At 42.3% G+C, this 14,603-nt stretch overlaps 1 protein-coding gene across 1 annotated transcript in view; it reads right to left on the reverse strand.

Annotated features, from left to right (window-relative positions):
• The window catches only part of ACADSB (acyl-CoA dehydrogenase short/branched chain), a 39,231-nt gene extending 24,701 nt beyond the window's left edge, over positions 1-14,530 (reverse strand). The window contains exon 1 of the mRNA XM_059900506.1: positions 14,382-14,530. Within this exon, the coding sequence (XP_059756489.1) occupies positions 14,382-14,423 (42 nt within the window). The 5' untranslated portion in view covers positions 14,424-14,530. The remainder of the gene's footprint in view (positions 1-14,381) is intronic.
• Positions 14,531-14,603: the final 73 nt, after the last annotated feature.

Consider the following 14,603-nt stretch of genomic DNA (forward strand, 5'->3'; position numbering starts at 1 on the left):
AATAAATAAAAAAGGATACTACTCAGGAACAGCCAGATTGTAAGCAGATAGAGTAGGGGGTCCCCAGAGAGAGAGATCCAGGCATGGCTTTCTTGACATAAGAAGCCACTTTTGGCCTAAGCCATTTTGTGATCTAAGCTTGGCCACAATGCTTGCACTAAAACATGTCTCAGTAACTAATGATCTTAAGGAAAGTGAGTGAATGTAGGAAAAAAGGAAAAGAAGTCAAGAATCCATAGATCAGTGATAAAATAGTCCCAAGGTCCTCTTCAAGGGATATACATAACAAACTGACACATATCTTTGAGTTCTGCAGGAACTAAGGGCCCCATCCAAGAAGAGGATGATGTTGACCTTTTCTGACCCTTCAGTCAACTAAAGCTTGAACTCTATCAACCTTTGCCCCAATTCTATGCTAATTCTCCTCTGCTCCAGCCTCCTCATGAATATGCAGGTACCCTTAACATAAAACTTCCCCAATTTTGCTGTTGGGAAAGATCTCCTTACTTAGCAGCAAATAATAAATCCTTCCTTCTCCTGATCTTTGGCTTGGTTGTGAGAAATGGAATATTTCCTGCCATATCAGTAAACAAAGGATATCAGTCATCAGCGCCTGCAGCCCTCCAAAGTGAGCTGGTGAGCCCTGAGGGAACTCAGGAAAAAAGAACACCTGCCACCCAGCAGCCATCAGACTGCAGCCACTCCCTACGGTGAGCCCTGAGGAGACTCAGGATGTGAAAATACAGGATACTGGTCCCAGCTAGCTGAGGTGCATATCAAAGGAATGATTTCAGTGAGCCCAGACTCTTGCATCTTCCCATACAGTCCACAATTGTGTCTTCTGGCTCGACACCCACCAAGAGGTGAACACAGTTTTTCGGGTAACAGGATAAAGAGATGTATAGGGCAAGATATGGGGACAGGTATCAGAGCTTCCATGCTCTTTCCAAGAAAACCACACTCACAGCACCTCAATGTACTCACCAACTGGGAAACTCAGAACCCTGTCCTTTTGGATTTCTATGGGGGTTTCATGTGACCCCTGATTCAACCTCTAGCCCCTCTTCCCTCCCAGGAGGTTGAGTGGGACTGAAAGTTCCAACTCTCCAAGCCTGTGGTTCATTCCCCTGGCAACCAGCCCCCATTCTTGGGTGTTTCCCAAGTCGCCTCATTAACATAAACTCAGGAGTGGTTGAAAGGAGCTTGTTTTGAATAACAAGACACCCATTTAACCTTTATGGCTCTGAAGTGATTTCAGGAACTGAGGACAAGAGACCAAACATTATAACAAAAGATGCTCCCATTGCTCTTGTTACCTAAGAAATCCCAAAGTTTTGGGAGCTGTGAGCCAGGAACCGTGGAGAAAGACCAAAACATACATTTATTGTTACAGAGAAAAACCACAGGTCCAAAATGGCATCACTTGTGCTAAAGTGCATGATATCAAACCTAGATTTAATACGTGACCTAACTGCAGTTTTGGCCTTCCCCGGAAGTATAATCTTAATCAACCAATTTGGAATTTTCTGGTCAGTACCAATGAGACTGTCTGTCACTTGGGCCCTCTCCATCCCCCTCACCAAGAGGAAAAAGCAGCAATGTACCTGATAAAAGAAAAAAAACACCTGGGTGCACACCTTCTCCCAGATGTCCTGACCCCAAATAGCCCTTTCTTTTCTTTTGCCCAACCCTCCTGTTTATATAAAATCCTTCCATTTTGAACAGCTCTTAAGAATGACCTTCTAGGGAATTCCCTGGTGGCGCAGTGGTTGAGAGTCTGCCTACCAATGCAGGGACACGGGTTCGAGCCCTGGTCTGGGAAGATCCCACATGCCACGGAGAGACTAAGCCCGTGAGCCACAACTACTGAGCCTGCACGTCTGGAGCCTGTGCTCTGCAACAGGAGAGGCCGCGACGGTGAGAGGCCCCTGCTCGCCGCAACTGGAGAAAGCCCTCGCACAGCAACGAAGACCCAACACAGCCAAAAATAAAATATAAAATAAATAAATTTAAAAAAAAAAATATATATATATATATTAAGCACAAAAAGTAATTTGCAAAAGGATTTATTCAGGGAGACAGCATTTATGTACACTTTAAAAACACACCAAATGCTAGTATATATTCTCATTGATACACAGATGTAGTCTAAAAACATAAACAGGAAGCATACACATCAGCCTCAGGAGTGTCGTTATGTTGTGATTTCTCTTGTGTTAGGATTCCCACTCACCTTGTGTGAACCTCACAGGAGTTGAGGTATGTTCAGTAAGTCAAGATTGAGTCATGGCAGAAAATGTGGAGTCCCAACGTCTTAGTGTGATAAATTAAGAGTGTTGAGGAATTTGTCTGGTAAAGCCTGAGGAAAGACATCACTGAAACAGAAGGAGCAACTGCTGGAGACAAGACCCCTTGGGCACCGTGACCATGACACCTACTGGCCGACTCCTTAGAAAGAACACTGAGATGACTTGAAGGCTCTTGGTTGGAGGACCTGACTCCTCGCTGCTGGGCTGTTGCAGATGGACGCTGCCAGAAGGCCCTGCTGGAGAAGGCGACTTTGCCTCCATGCTTGTCTCCACACCCGCCGCTGGACCAGGACTGCCACTCATGCCGAGACATCTCCTTTCCGGACGTCTCCCGGGAGGGCTTGTTATCCCCTCGCCTAGTTTCCCTACTTCGACTAACTCGTGTTGTGTGCTAATTGTGTGCAATAAACTGAGTGAGATCAGCTACCTTTTGTCTGATCTCCGGTCCTGTGATCCAAAACTGGCCTCACTGCTGGGCCCCGGTTACAAGTTACTTCTGTGGAGAGGGTGGAAGTGCAGGGTTTATGTCAGAATTGTTTTATTTCTTAAAAAAAAAAAGACAGCAAAAGCACGTTGTGTGGAAATGGGTGCCAGTTATATCATTTCCCACACTTACCTGTGTTATGAGAAATATTTAATAATAAAAATTTTGATGTTAAGATGTTTTAAAATGAATAAATACCTGAACCACGTATTCTTTGGGCTTTCAAAGTAGGCTTGTTTTTAAAAATGCTAGCTGTAGGTCTTAAATAATATGTTCAGCATCACACTACAGAACAATTTTATGGACTTCTTAAGAACCTAACTGCAAAATATAGTTATACATAATTAAACTAAAGAAACTAGTTTATCCTGGGAACTTTTACCAATGACTCTGTTAGTGTCTTTGAAACAAGTCCCCCTGAGATTTAAATCAGGGGTGCCACTCTTGGCTACATACCCAGATCACCTGGGGGAGCTTAGAGTAAAAGATTTCAGCCCCACCAATTCGGACTCTGCTCTAACAGACTCAGGATGAAGCCTGGGCTTCTGCATTTCTAAAATGCTCCCTGAGGTGTGTGAGTGAAAAAAAAAAAAAAAGTTGCCTGCCAAATCAGTAAACAAAGGATGTTGCAGCCATCAAGCCATCACATTACAGCCACTCCATCGGTGAGCCCTGAGGAAACTCAGGAGGAGAGAGCACAGGATACTGGCCCCAGATAGCTGAGGCGCATATCAAAGGAATGATTTCAGTGTGCCCAAAACTCTTGCATCTTTCCATACATAGAAAAGTGATAAATTCATTAACTTGAGATGTCTGGTTTTCTTTTAATTATCAGCAATCTTTTGATGTTCCTACCACCCGGTCTTTGTTGCAAAAATCCCTATATATCTTGGCTCGTCCCTTACCTCTTTGGAGCAGTCCCTCAGAGTGATGAGAGGCTGTCTCCCCAGCTTGAAGTCCTCAGAATGTCCGATGAATAAAACAGAATTCTCATCTTTTACGTTGTGCATTTTTTCAGTTGACAGGTGACTCTCATATGTAGCATGAGCTGGAATCTGTGTTTACATGCTTGACTCATGTCCACCCCTTATAACTTTCAAAAGCCAAAGTATTCGCTTGTTGTCCAAGGTAAATGATCCAAGACTGCGCCTTCCCTGCTCCCCCTCCACCATGCCCCCAGTTGTCTTACTTAAAACTTTTTGAACAGGTAACTACGTTCAAAAAAGCTGTTGCCCTATTTCCCATCCAGCCCACTTTCAACATCCTCCACAGGGGATAGGGGAGATTCTTATGTATCCTTCTGGTATTCTTCATATACAAACATAATCAAGTAGAAATATAGTTGCTTATTTTCCTCCTGGTCCTTCTAAGAGAGCATACTACGTACCATATTCTGGTCCTTTTATTTATTTATTTATTTATTTCCCCATGTAGCAATATATTCTGGAGATGTTTCTAACATGTAACACAATTCCCTTTGTTATTATAAATAATGCTGTAACAAGGGAGCTCTTTGTTGTGAATGTCAATCTGTATCTTGATTGTGGACTTGGTTACACAAATCTACAGGTCATAAAATACCATAGAACTATATGTACACATTTCTTGGGAAGAAAACTTCTCTATTGCCTTAGGTTCTAATGGTAGAGGTTGGGTGGGGGGATAGGAAATGACTGACAATAAATGATTTATAGGAGAAAAGACAGTTTCTTTATATCTACAGATGTACTTTCAGGAGGCTTTGTTTAAATTTAGATAATGTTTCTTTCTTGTGGCTGCTGAATGGTCAAATGTTTTAGGTTTAGAGTAATCTTCATGCCACTTTGGTGGGCTATCATTTCCTTGGCATTACAATAATATCAATTTCCTGGTTTCAATAACTGTACTACTGAGATACAACCATGGGAGAATCTGAGTGATGGATAGGGGGGACCTCTCTCTACTATTTGTATTTATGCAACTTTCTATGAATCTAATTACATAATGCATAGTAAAAAGTTTCTAAAAAAAATGCTGCAATGAATAACTTTTGATGTACATTATTTCACATCTGTAGCACAAGCTAGAAAAGGGAAATCTGTCAATGTTAAAAATAAATTCAAAATACTGACAAATTTTCTCTAATTGTCCTTCGTAGCAGTTAAACCATTCTCATGCCCACTAGCAAATATATAATGGTGCCTGTTTCCCTAGAATCTTGCCAAAACAGCTTGTAGGCCAATTTTTTGATTTCTGCATCCATCTCATAGGTGAAAAAACATTGTATCACAAAGTGTTCTTATAGCTGTCTTTCATTTACGAGTTTGCACCCCTTTGCATACATTTAAGAACCATTTCTAATTCTGTTTTTGTTTATTCATGTCCTGTGCTCATTATCCTATTCAGTTTTTCTTTTTTTTTCCTATTGATTTCTAGGAGCTCAATATAAATTAAGGAAATTAGCTCTTTGGTGACAGGTGTGAGCAAAACACAAAGAGCTTCCCTCATCATCCAGTTATACGAGGGTAAAGTCACAACCCACTGTAGTCTCCCACCAAGAGTGCACCCTAAACATAATTCAGACTTTTTTTTAAACCTGCAGGCTCAATGAAGCACTCTGTGCTTTCTACAAAAGGGTCCCTAGATGGATATATTATCTCAGGAAGAATTTCAATGACCCCAGATTCTTCCTGTGCATTAAAAAAAAGCACTAAAATCATTAACTTGAGATATTTGTTCCTTGTGATTAGTATTAGTCTTTTATCAAGATGTATGTTTGACTGCATGTCTTTCCCAGCTGAAACCTTCGTATATATGCTGGCTCCTCCCCTACCTTTTTGGCAGTTTGTTTTGAGCTACTTACTGAGAGGCTATCTCCCAGGTTTAGTCCTCAGTAAGTCCCTGAACTCACAACTCTCATGTTGTGCATTTTTCTTTAAGTTGACAGAGGAGTTGCAAATTTTTTTCAACCACTTTGTCATTTGTCTTTTGATTTTGCGTATAGTTTGTTTTGTCATGCAAAAGGTTTTGATGTTTATGTTGTCAAAATTATTAACCTTTCTTTGATGGCCTCCAGCTTTAAATTAGGATGACTTCCTTACTCTAATAAAGGGATTTACCCGTTTATTTTTAGAATTTTATGCACTCTATTTTTACATTTAATCTGAGTTTTTATATAGGCTAAAGATAACAGATGCATGAACAAAATTTTTCTTCTAAGTCCTTTTTGACTTAAGAAGTCCAAAAAGCTCATATGATGATTCCAGAGCTAGATAATTAGAGTGCTCACTCTTGGTAAGCACATTTTGATGGTATTTTTAATGTCCTCTTACAATGAAGCAACTTTACAGATCAAGAAAAGGTAAAATATTACGTTATAATTAAATGTGAAATGTTAAAAAAAAAAGACAACAGGCCCCAAATGAAATCACTTGTGCTAAGCCCACATCACCAAACCAGACTTAATACCTAAATTAATTAGTTTCAACTCCTCCCAGGAGTGGACTCTTAGACCAGTCAATCTGGAATTACCTGGTCGGCACTAGTGAGGTCATCTGCTTGACAGACCCTGCCGTCCCCTAAAGGAAGGTGACTTTGCCGCAATCATCTCTCTGCTAGCAACTTCCTAGTCCCACCCACTCCTGCCTATAAGTCTTTTATTTTGTATAGCTCTTTGGAGCTTCCTTCTGTTTACTAGATGGAATGCTGCCCAATTCATGAACTGTGGAATAAAGCCAATAAAATCTTTAAAATTTATTCAGCTGAATTTTGTTGTTTTAACAGTAAGATACTCAAAGAAGGATCTTTAGCTTAAATAACCATTCTCCAAGTTGCTGGAAACTAAAGAATATTTTAAAATTAAATTAACACAGTGAGATATAATTACACACCTATCAGAATGGCTAAAATAAAAAAATTACTGACAATGCCAACTGCCGGCAAGGATGAGGAGAAACTGGATCTTTCATACACTGCTGATAGGAATGTAAAATGGTAGGGGGTCATGTTGCAAAACAGTTTCGTGGTTTCCTACAAAAATGCAGTTATTAGGGCTTCCCTGGTGGCGCAGTGGTTGAGAATCTGCCTGCCAATGCAGGGGACACGGGTTTGAGCCCTGGTCTGGGAAGATCCCACATGCCGCGGAGCAACTGGGCCCGTGAGCCACAACTACTGAGCCTGCGCATCTGGAGCCTGTGCTCCGCAGCGATAGTGAGAGGCCCGCGCACCACGATGAAGAGTGACCCCCGCTCGCAGCAACTAGAGAAAGCCCTCGCACAGAAACGAAGACCCAATAAATAAATAAATAAATAAATAAATAAATTTATTTTTAAAAAAATGCAGTTATCATATGACCCAGTAATTGTACTCTTGGGTATTATCCTAGAGAAATGAAAGCTTAAGTTCAAATAAAAACCTGCACACAAATGTTCATAGCAGCTTTATTCACAATAGTCAAAAACTGGAAACAATCTGGATGTCTTTCAATAGGTGAATGGTTAAGCAACCATGGCATGTCCCTATCATGGTATGGGGACCCACATGGAACCTCAGCTTCCAATAAAGATTATTCCAAGCCGAAGACATTTGAGATTCAACAGATGCAGAAAAAAGTCTTCTTATCTGACTAAAAGGAGCAACGACTGGGAAATGAGGCTACTGTAAATCCCCTTTTGGGGGGTTTTATGGAAAAGACCAGTCATACTTAAACACTGTTATCAACTTTCTTACCTCCTATCTGTTCAAAAATCTGTTAGGTCTTTCCTAAAGAACCCTATTTGTTTTTCCCATAGAATCAATTTCTCCCCCCTCCCATTTCCCTACTAAGTATATAAACCTTTAACTTTATTTAATGAAGCTACTTCTTTTGTTGACTTCCCTATGCATATCAAGTAAACCTTTTCCTTGGGTTAATCTGTCTTGTCAGTTTAATTTGCAGGCTCCACACACTAAACCCAAGAGAGTAGAAGTTTTCCCCTCCTTTACAATGGAATACTACTCAGCAATAAAAAGGAACCAAGTATGATTCAGGCAACAACTTGTTTGAATGTCATAATAATTATGTTGAATGTAAAAAGCCAATTCCAAAAGGTTACAAATACATGATTCCATTTACCTAATAATCTTGAAATGATACCATTATACAGGTGGGGAATAGATCAGTGGTTATCAAGGGTTAGAAACAGGTGGGGTGGCGGAGTAGGGCTGTTGTGTAGTTATAAAAGGGTGAAACAAGGGCTACTTGTGCTGACGGAACTGTCCTGTAGTTTGACTGTAGTGGTGCATACATGTGATAAAACCGCACAGAACTAAGTGTATAAATTTATGTGTAAAACTGGAGATACCTGAAAAAGATTGATGGTTTGCATCAATGTCAATTTCCTGGTTGTGATACTGTACTATAGTTTTGTACGATGTTACATTTGGGGCAAACTGGATAAAGGGTGTGCAGGATCTCTTTGTATTAGTTCTTATAACTGCATGAGATTCTACAATTATCTACTGAAAATAAATAGTTTTAAAGAATTGTATCACTCCTCCCCCACACCCAAAAAAGTAAATTAAATTCCTTTAAAATTAGAGAAACCAAATGTTGTAGCTTTAAAATTATAGGAATTGGTATGGCTTATGAGAATTATATCAATGATTTAGAAGAATTAATGAATACTTAAACATTTTACTTCTTATGCCAAATACTGTGTACTGGTTGTTTAAAAGACATATATTTAGGAGGTATTCCAAAAAGGAAGTAGTAGTAGAAAAAAGGTCCTTCATGCCAAGTTTTTATATAATAAATACGAGATTAAACACCAATGTGCTTAATTATGCTCATTGCTTGTTACTGCTTTAGGGTAATTAACCTAAGCAAAATGAGAACAGTGATTTTCTGATGTTTTTATGCTCCGTGGATGTAAGGGTTAACATTGCATATAAACAGTTCTGCAATAGGCCAATATTTAATACAGAACTTAGATTTGACAGCTATGGCTCATTGTGTAATCAGTAGATGTCAGAACTACACTGGCACACTTTCTCCTACTGCCTTAGGTGCTGAGATAGGCAGAGTCATGCCGAAGCAAATTTCCCTTATAGCAAAGAATGAGGAGGAGGAGGAGGTGTGATGAGGATTTGCCTATAAAGGGGAGCAGAATATGCCACCCCTAAATATGCTACTTTGGCACACTGATCATTTTTTTAAATTAATTAATTATTTATTTTTGGCGGCATTGGGTCTTCGTTGCTGTGAGCGGGCTTTCTCTCTAGTTGCAGCGAGCGGGGGCTACTCTTCATTGCAGTTGTGAGGGCTTCTCATTGTGGTGGTTTCTCTTGTTGCAGAGCACGGGCTCTAGGCACGCAGGCTTTGGTAGCTGCGGCGCATGGGCTTAGTTGCTCCGTGGCACGTGGGATCTTCCTGGACCAGGGCTCGAACCCGAGTCCCCTGCCTTGGCAGGCGGATTCTTAAACACTGCACCACCAGGGAAGTCCCTACACTGATCGTTTTGAATTAAAGATACTTAAGAAATAGCAGTGCAAGAAGGATACTGACCTCCTCTGTCCCCCCTGAAAACAGGAAATAATCTCCCCTGTGAAAGGTACTCTCCCTGTACCAGGAGGGTAGAAGGCATCCTCATCACCAGAGACAAGGAATTGAGGGCAGAAAAGGCTGTATAAACAAAGCTTGTTACTTCTTCACTAATTAGCTACCCCAAGCCCAAACCTCTTTTTCTTGTCAATTCTTCACAAATGTACTGTTTCTTTGTCTAAAGAGCATAAAAGCTGCAGGTTTTGGTCACTTCTTTGAGTCTCTATTTTTTATGGGCTCCTTTAAGTACAAAATTTGTTTTTCTCCTGTTAATCTCTCATGCCAATTTAATTATTAGACCAGCTAAAGAACCTAGAAGGGAAAAGGGGAACAGTTTTCCTCCCCTATACTTATTAATGCTGTTTTATCCTTCAGGGTTTATATGTTCTTTTGTTCAGTAAATTACACAATGCTTATTTCTCTATGCCCTAATAGTTCAGGGACTCCCAGTCTTCTACTAAGCAAAACTTTACTGAATTCTGACTAAACCTGGGATGTCCATTTTAAGATCTGACTTAAGTACTGCATACCTGACTTTAGATTTTAAAAGTTGATCCTGGGACTTCCCTGGTGACGCAGTGGTTAAGAATCCGCCTGCCAATTCAGGGAACACGGGTTCAAGCCCTGGTCCAGAAGATCCCATATGACGCGGAGCAACTAAGCCTGTGCACCACAACTACTGAGCCTGTGCTCTACAGCCCGCGAGCCACAACTACTGAAGCCCACGTGCCTAGAGCCCGTGCTCCGCAACAAGAGAAGCCACCGCAATAAGATCGTGCACCGCAACCAAGAGTAGCCCCCGCTCGCTGCAACTAGAGAAAGCCCGCGTGCAGCAACGAAGACCCAACGCAGCCCACCCCCCCCCCCCAAAAAGGTTGATCGTTTCTGTTTTCATATGCCCGAGCCAAAACTTTGGCACCAGAATCTCTCTAATCCCTGCTTCCTTTCTCCCGAAACAGTAGCTTCTGTTCTCAGGTGTTCTCGAAAACTACTAAACAGGTAACCTTTCCCTTCCATTAGTCTCAGGCTCCTCATTCCAGCCACTAGTAGTTCCTAACAATATCACCACCTTCTAGAAGAATAGTAGACTGCCTCAGGAGTGGGCTACATAAACCAAGACAGGGCACAGTGCCAGGAACCAGCATAAAGGAGACCTGTTTGCCTTCCGTGTGACCTTAGCCAAGTCAGCAAGTTCTCTTTCCCAAACTACCAGTGTACAAAAACGAAACCAGAGACTAACTTCTCTTCATTTCCAAAGGAATCTTAAAAGATGGGATTATTAATGAACTTTTTTTTTTTTAATTGTGCAATTAACTTGGGTCCAATACCTTACCAGGTACTGGGAATTTCTTTGACCCACCCTCCTTTTCAGGGAAACCAGGCTGGTAGCAGAAAGAACAGTTAAGATAGAAGTAAGGACACCTGAGTTCCAGACCAGGTGTGGCGTATTCCAGTGCCCCCAGGTGAACACCAAACTGAGTCAAGGGAGCCCTAGAACCTCAAGCTGTTCTTCACGCCTCAATGGACCAAGTTCACACGCTGCCTCAGTTTTCAATCCGTATCTCCATAAAGTGACCCTGGGTTAGGGGGCTGTATTTTGAACTTCTCAAAAAACACTTGCCTCTGCTTTCCTTGGGTTGTTTCCTTTACACGGCACAAACTCTGCTTGTACTTTTGCTCTTAAGAAAGGACTGAAGTATCCTTCTCCTTCTTTTGCTCCAATTCTGAATAAAGCATGTTTGTCACAAAGCCTCCTCTGATATCCAACATTTATTCTCCTTTTGCTTTGCCTTTCTTCAACATTTACCCAGAATGGTCTGTAATGTACTCCAAAGGTTCAGACTTGTACCCTCTTGTGCTTTCATTCCCTCAGATGCCCCATCACTCATCTGTGGCTTTGCCTGTCTCCTACTTCTCTAGCTCTTATTTTTCTGCTGGTCTCCAGATCCTCCTCCTGCCCAGCTTCCAAAACTCTCCAGGGGTACATGTTACTGACACTTTTTAAAGTATAAAAGAGAATTAATTAATTTTCCTTCTGTTCCCCCTAAACTACGTTTCCTCCAGACATCCCAATCTTTGCCCATCACTTAGCCACTCCATTTAGAAAATGTGGAGTCCATCGAATTCCTCCATCTCAAGGTAATTATCAACTCTTCTCAAGTCTTTCTTTACTAATGTATCTCCCTCGCTAACCGTCAGTGGTATCGCCCTAGCTGAGGGCCTCATTACACCACAGGTGAACTTTTGAAATGGGTCTAAGTGGTATCTGTGCTTTTGAGTTCCTTCTGCAAGCTACTGACCATTTAGCTTGTAAAACTCTTTGGCAAAGAGCACCTCAGAATCTCAACCGCTCCTGTTGGAATCTTGAAGATCAATTTGTATAGTCCACAAACTGGGTACAGCAAATAGGTTGAGAGTTTTTTACCAGGTTGTAAGGAGAATGGTCCCTTCTTCCCACCCTTCTGGAGCACACAATAGTACAGGTCTACACCAGCGGTACTCAATCAGGGGCAATTTTGCCTTTGGTTGTCACAACTCCGGGGTGCTAAACATCCTACAATGCACAGGACAGCCTCCCACAATTGAGAATTATTTGGCCTCAAATGTCAATAGTGCCAAAATTGAGAAACCCTGGTCTAGCACTTAGGAAAAAAGGAATCAAGACAAATGGAGCCCAAGATAGGGTGAGTATTCGAGGATCCTGAGAGAAAGGAGAGAGAATCTTACAGCTGCCAGATAAGATCTTTATGGTTAGTCTTCCTGGCACCAGAGAGAAAGAAGGATGGTAAACAAATTATAAAGAAACACTGTCATTTCTGTACTGATGAGTAATAACATTATAAATGATTGTGTTTTAGTAAACAAAAGGTCTGTTATGCGTGACTGTGGGCAACCCTGTTTGGGCTACACGCACTGTTATAAGAACAAGTACGGACCTAACCCCTGAACATGATAGGGTCTTGCCAGCTGAATTCATTCCAACCCTCTGCAAACGTATCACATCAGCTATCCTGGCATAATTATTCCTCAAACAAGCAGAGTATACTCCTACCTCTACACCTTTGCTTATACAACCCTTAGCCTGGCATCTTCATTCCTCTGCGGCTTTACCTAAACCTAAGACATCCCTTCTTTTGACGCTCAGTTCAAGCCCCACCACCTGTAAGCATACCTGTCCAAGCTATTTATTTAGCACTGGCAATATCTCATGCATGGCAATAATCAGCTAACGTTTAATGACAGCTGACTCTATGCTAGGCACTATTTTAAGTGATTCATACCTACATATGAATTAATTTAATCTTCACAACGACCCCATGGTATATGTACTATTATTCTCCCCATTTTACAGATCAAGAAACTAAGACCCAAAGTGGTTAAGTAAGCTGCCCATTATTATACTAGTAGGAAGTGACAGCCTGGGTTCACACCTAAGCAATTAGCCTGCAGAACTCATGTTCTAAACCACTATGCTACAGGCAACATGCCATCAATCACATTTGCTAACCTATGCAAAAGAGCTCTAAAAGCTAAGCAAGACTGAAAGCCACAATAAAACCTAAAATTCCAAACAACAGGTCTTTGATATCTCTGAGGAAGGGGAGGCAGGAGTGCATGAATGTGAAATTTAGAAACAGACCAGAGTTAGAACACCAGCTTTAACACTTTCTAGTTGAGTGACTTTGAGCAAGTCACTTAATCTTTTTCAGCGTGAGCCTCTGTGTCTGAAAGATTAAACCACTTTTTAGAATGGTTGTGAGAATTAAATGAGATGATACAGGTGGGGCACCGAGCACATGCCTGCCACACAGTATGTGGTCAATAAATGCTGGCTCTAGAACAAGAAGGACTCAAATTGTGAAATACGGGGAACGTTCTTTGCTAAACTATTACACAACAGTTATAAAATAGTATTAAACAGTAATCATAAAAACGTATTTCTTTGCAACAAAACACTAATATGATTTTACTAATTTCCTTAATACCCCAAGCCTGTAAAAGAGTCAAACAACATTAATTATCTCTAAATTAATTATCTCTAATGAAACAAAAAGAACCTTGCCGCTGGGCATCAGACTAAAACAGCAAAGAGCCTTTAACTCATCAAAGAGAAATGCAAATAAATATAAAAAGCAAACAACCAGCAGTGGGAAAATTCCCATAAAGTGTACCGATAAAGGGGAATGTATTCAAATGTGTGACGGTTCTGGAAAGCATGCCATAAGATGAAAGGCTGAATGTTCAGTGTAATGAGAACCCGACGCCAAGAGCTGTGCAAGAATCAACAGTTTTTGCAGGTCCGGAGAGCATAATTAGGTACAACTGGATATTCCCGGGAGGCAGGTTTCAGTTCAAGTTCTAAGAAGTGAGACAGGAAAGGGTTCCCCAGTGCTACGGTGAGCCTAACCATGCAAGATGTAATGTCCCAGCTGTGAGATGAGGGGCAGAGGAAACTGTCTTTCTGGCCGGTAACTCCGACCAAGTCCGAGGTCCCTTCCTAACTTTGGAGCAGGGCGGAGGAAAGGAGGACGAGCGAACACTGCACAGAATGAGACTGTGCTCATATTTCAACAATCTTTTCGGGGAAGAGTTGGGCGGTGAAATGTAACCATTGGGGAAAAGCGACATCAGCGAAATGACATCTCTACAAAATGCCTCGAAAGATTCAAGACTCGGTAGCTTTCAGGGCCCAATGGCCTGCAAAAGATACCTTGCAGCTGCGTCTCTCCGGCTCCATGCAAGGTGATTGCTCCGTCAAAGAAGCTTCTAGACCAGCCCCTAGCCCCCTTCTCACCAGCTGCCACTCCCAGTCCTCCTTACAGAAACTAAGGCCGGCTCGGCTAGAGGCCTGGAGAGAGGTCAGGGTCGGGGCCGGCCCGCGGTGAGGGGTCTGAGAGAGACCCGGCGGAGGGAGGGAAGCGCGGGCCCGGGACGTGGACCGAGCGCCCCAGTCCCATCAGGGGAAGACCCCGCTGCCGAGGCCAAGGTCATCCGGGGCCCCCAAGACGCCCGCTGCGAGCGCACTCACCAGCGCGCCGCCGCGCAGCAGCCGAACCATGGCTCCCTCCATCTGCGCCCCAGGACGAGCGCCGTCAAGGATCCCGTGAGGCGGCTGTGGCCGGCCTCCGGGCCGCACACCAATGCCTGGGGGCGGGTGGAGCCAGAGCCCCGCCCACACACTCCCTTGTCCCGCCCCCTAGCCCTTACGGAAGGCCGAGATAGACAAACAGCTTCCTCTCCGCTTTCGCCC

Source organism: Balaenoptera ricei, chromosome 16 (genome assembly GCF_028023285.1).
Source record: "Balaenoptera ricei isolate mBalRic1 chromosome 16, mBalRic1.hap2, whole genome shotgun sequence".
NCBI classification, from domain to species: domain Eukaryota; kingdom Metazoa; phylum Chordata; class Mammalia; order Artiodactyla; family Balaenopteridae; genus Balaenoptera; species Balaenoptera ricei.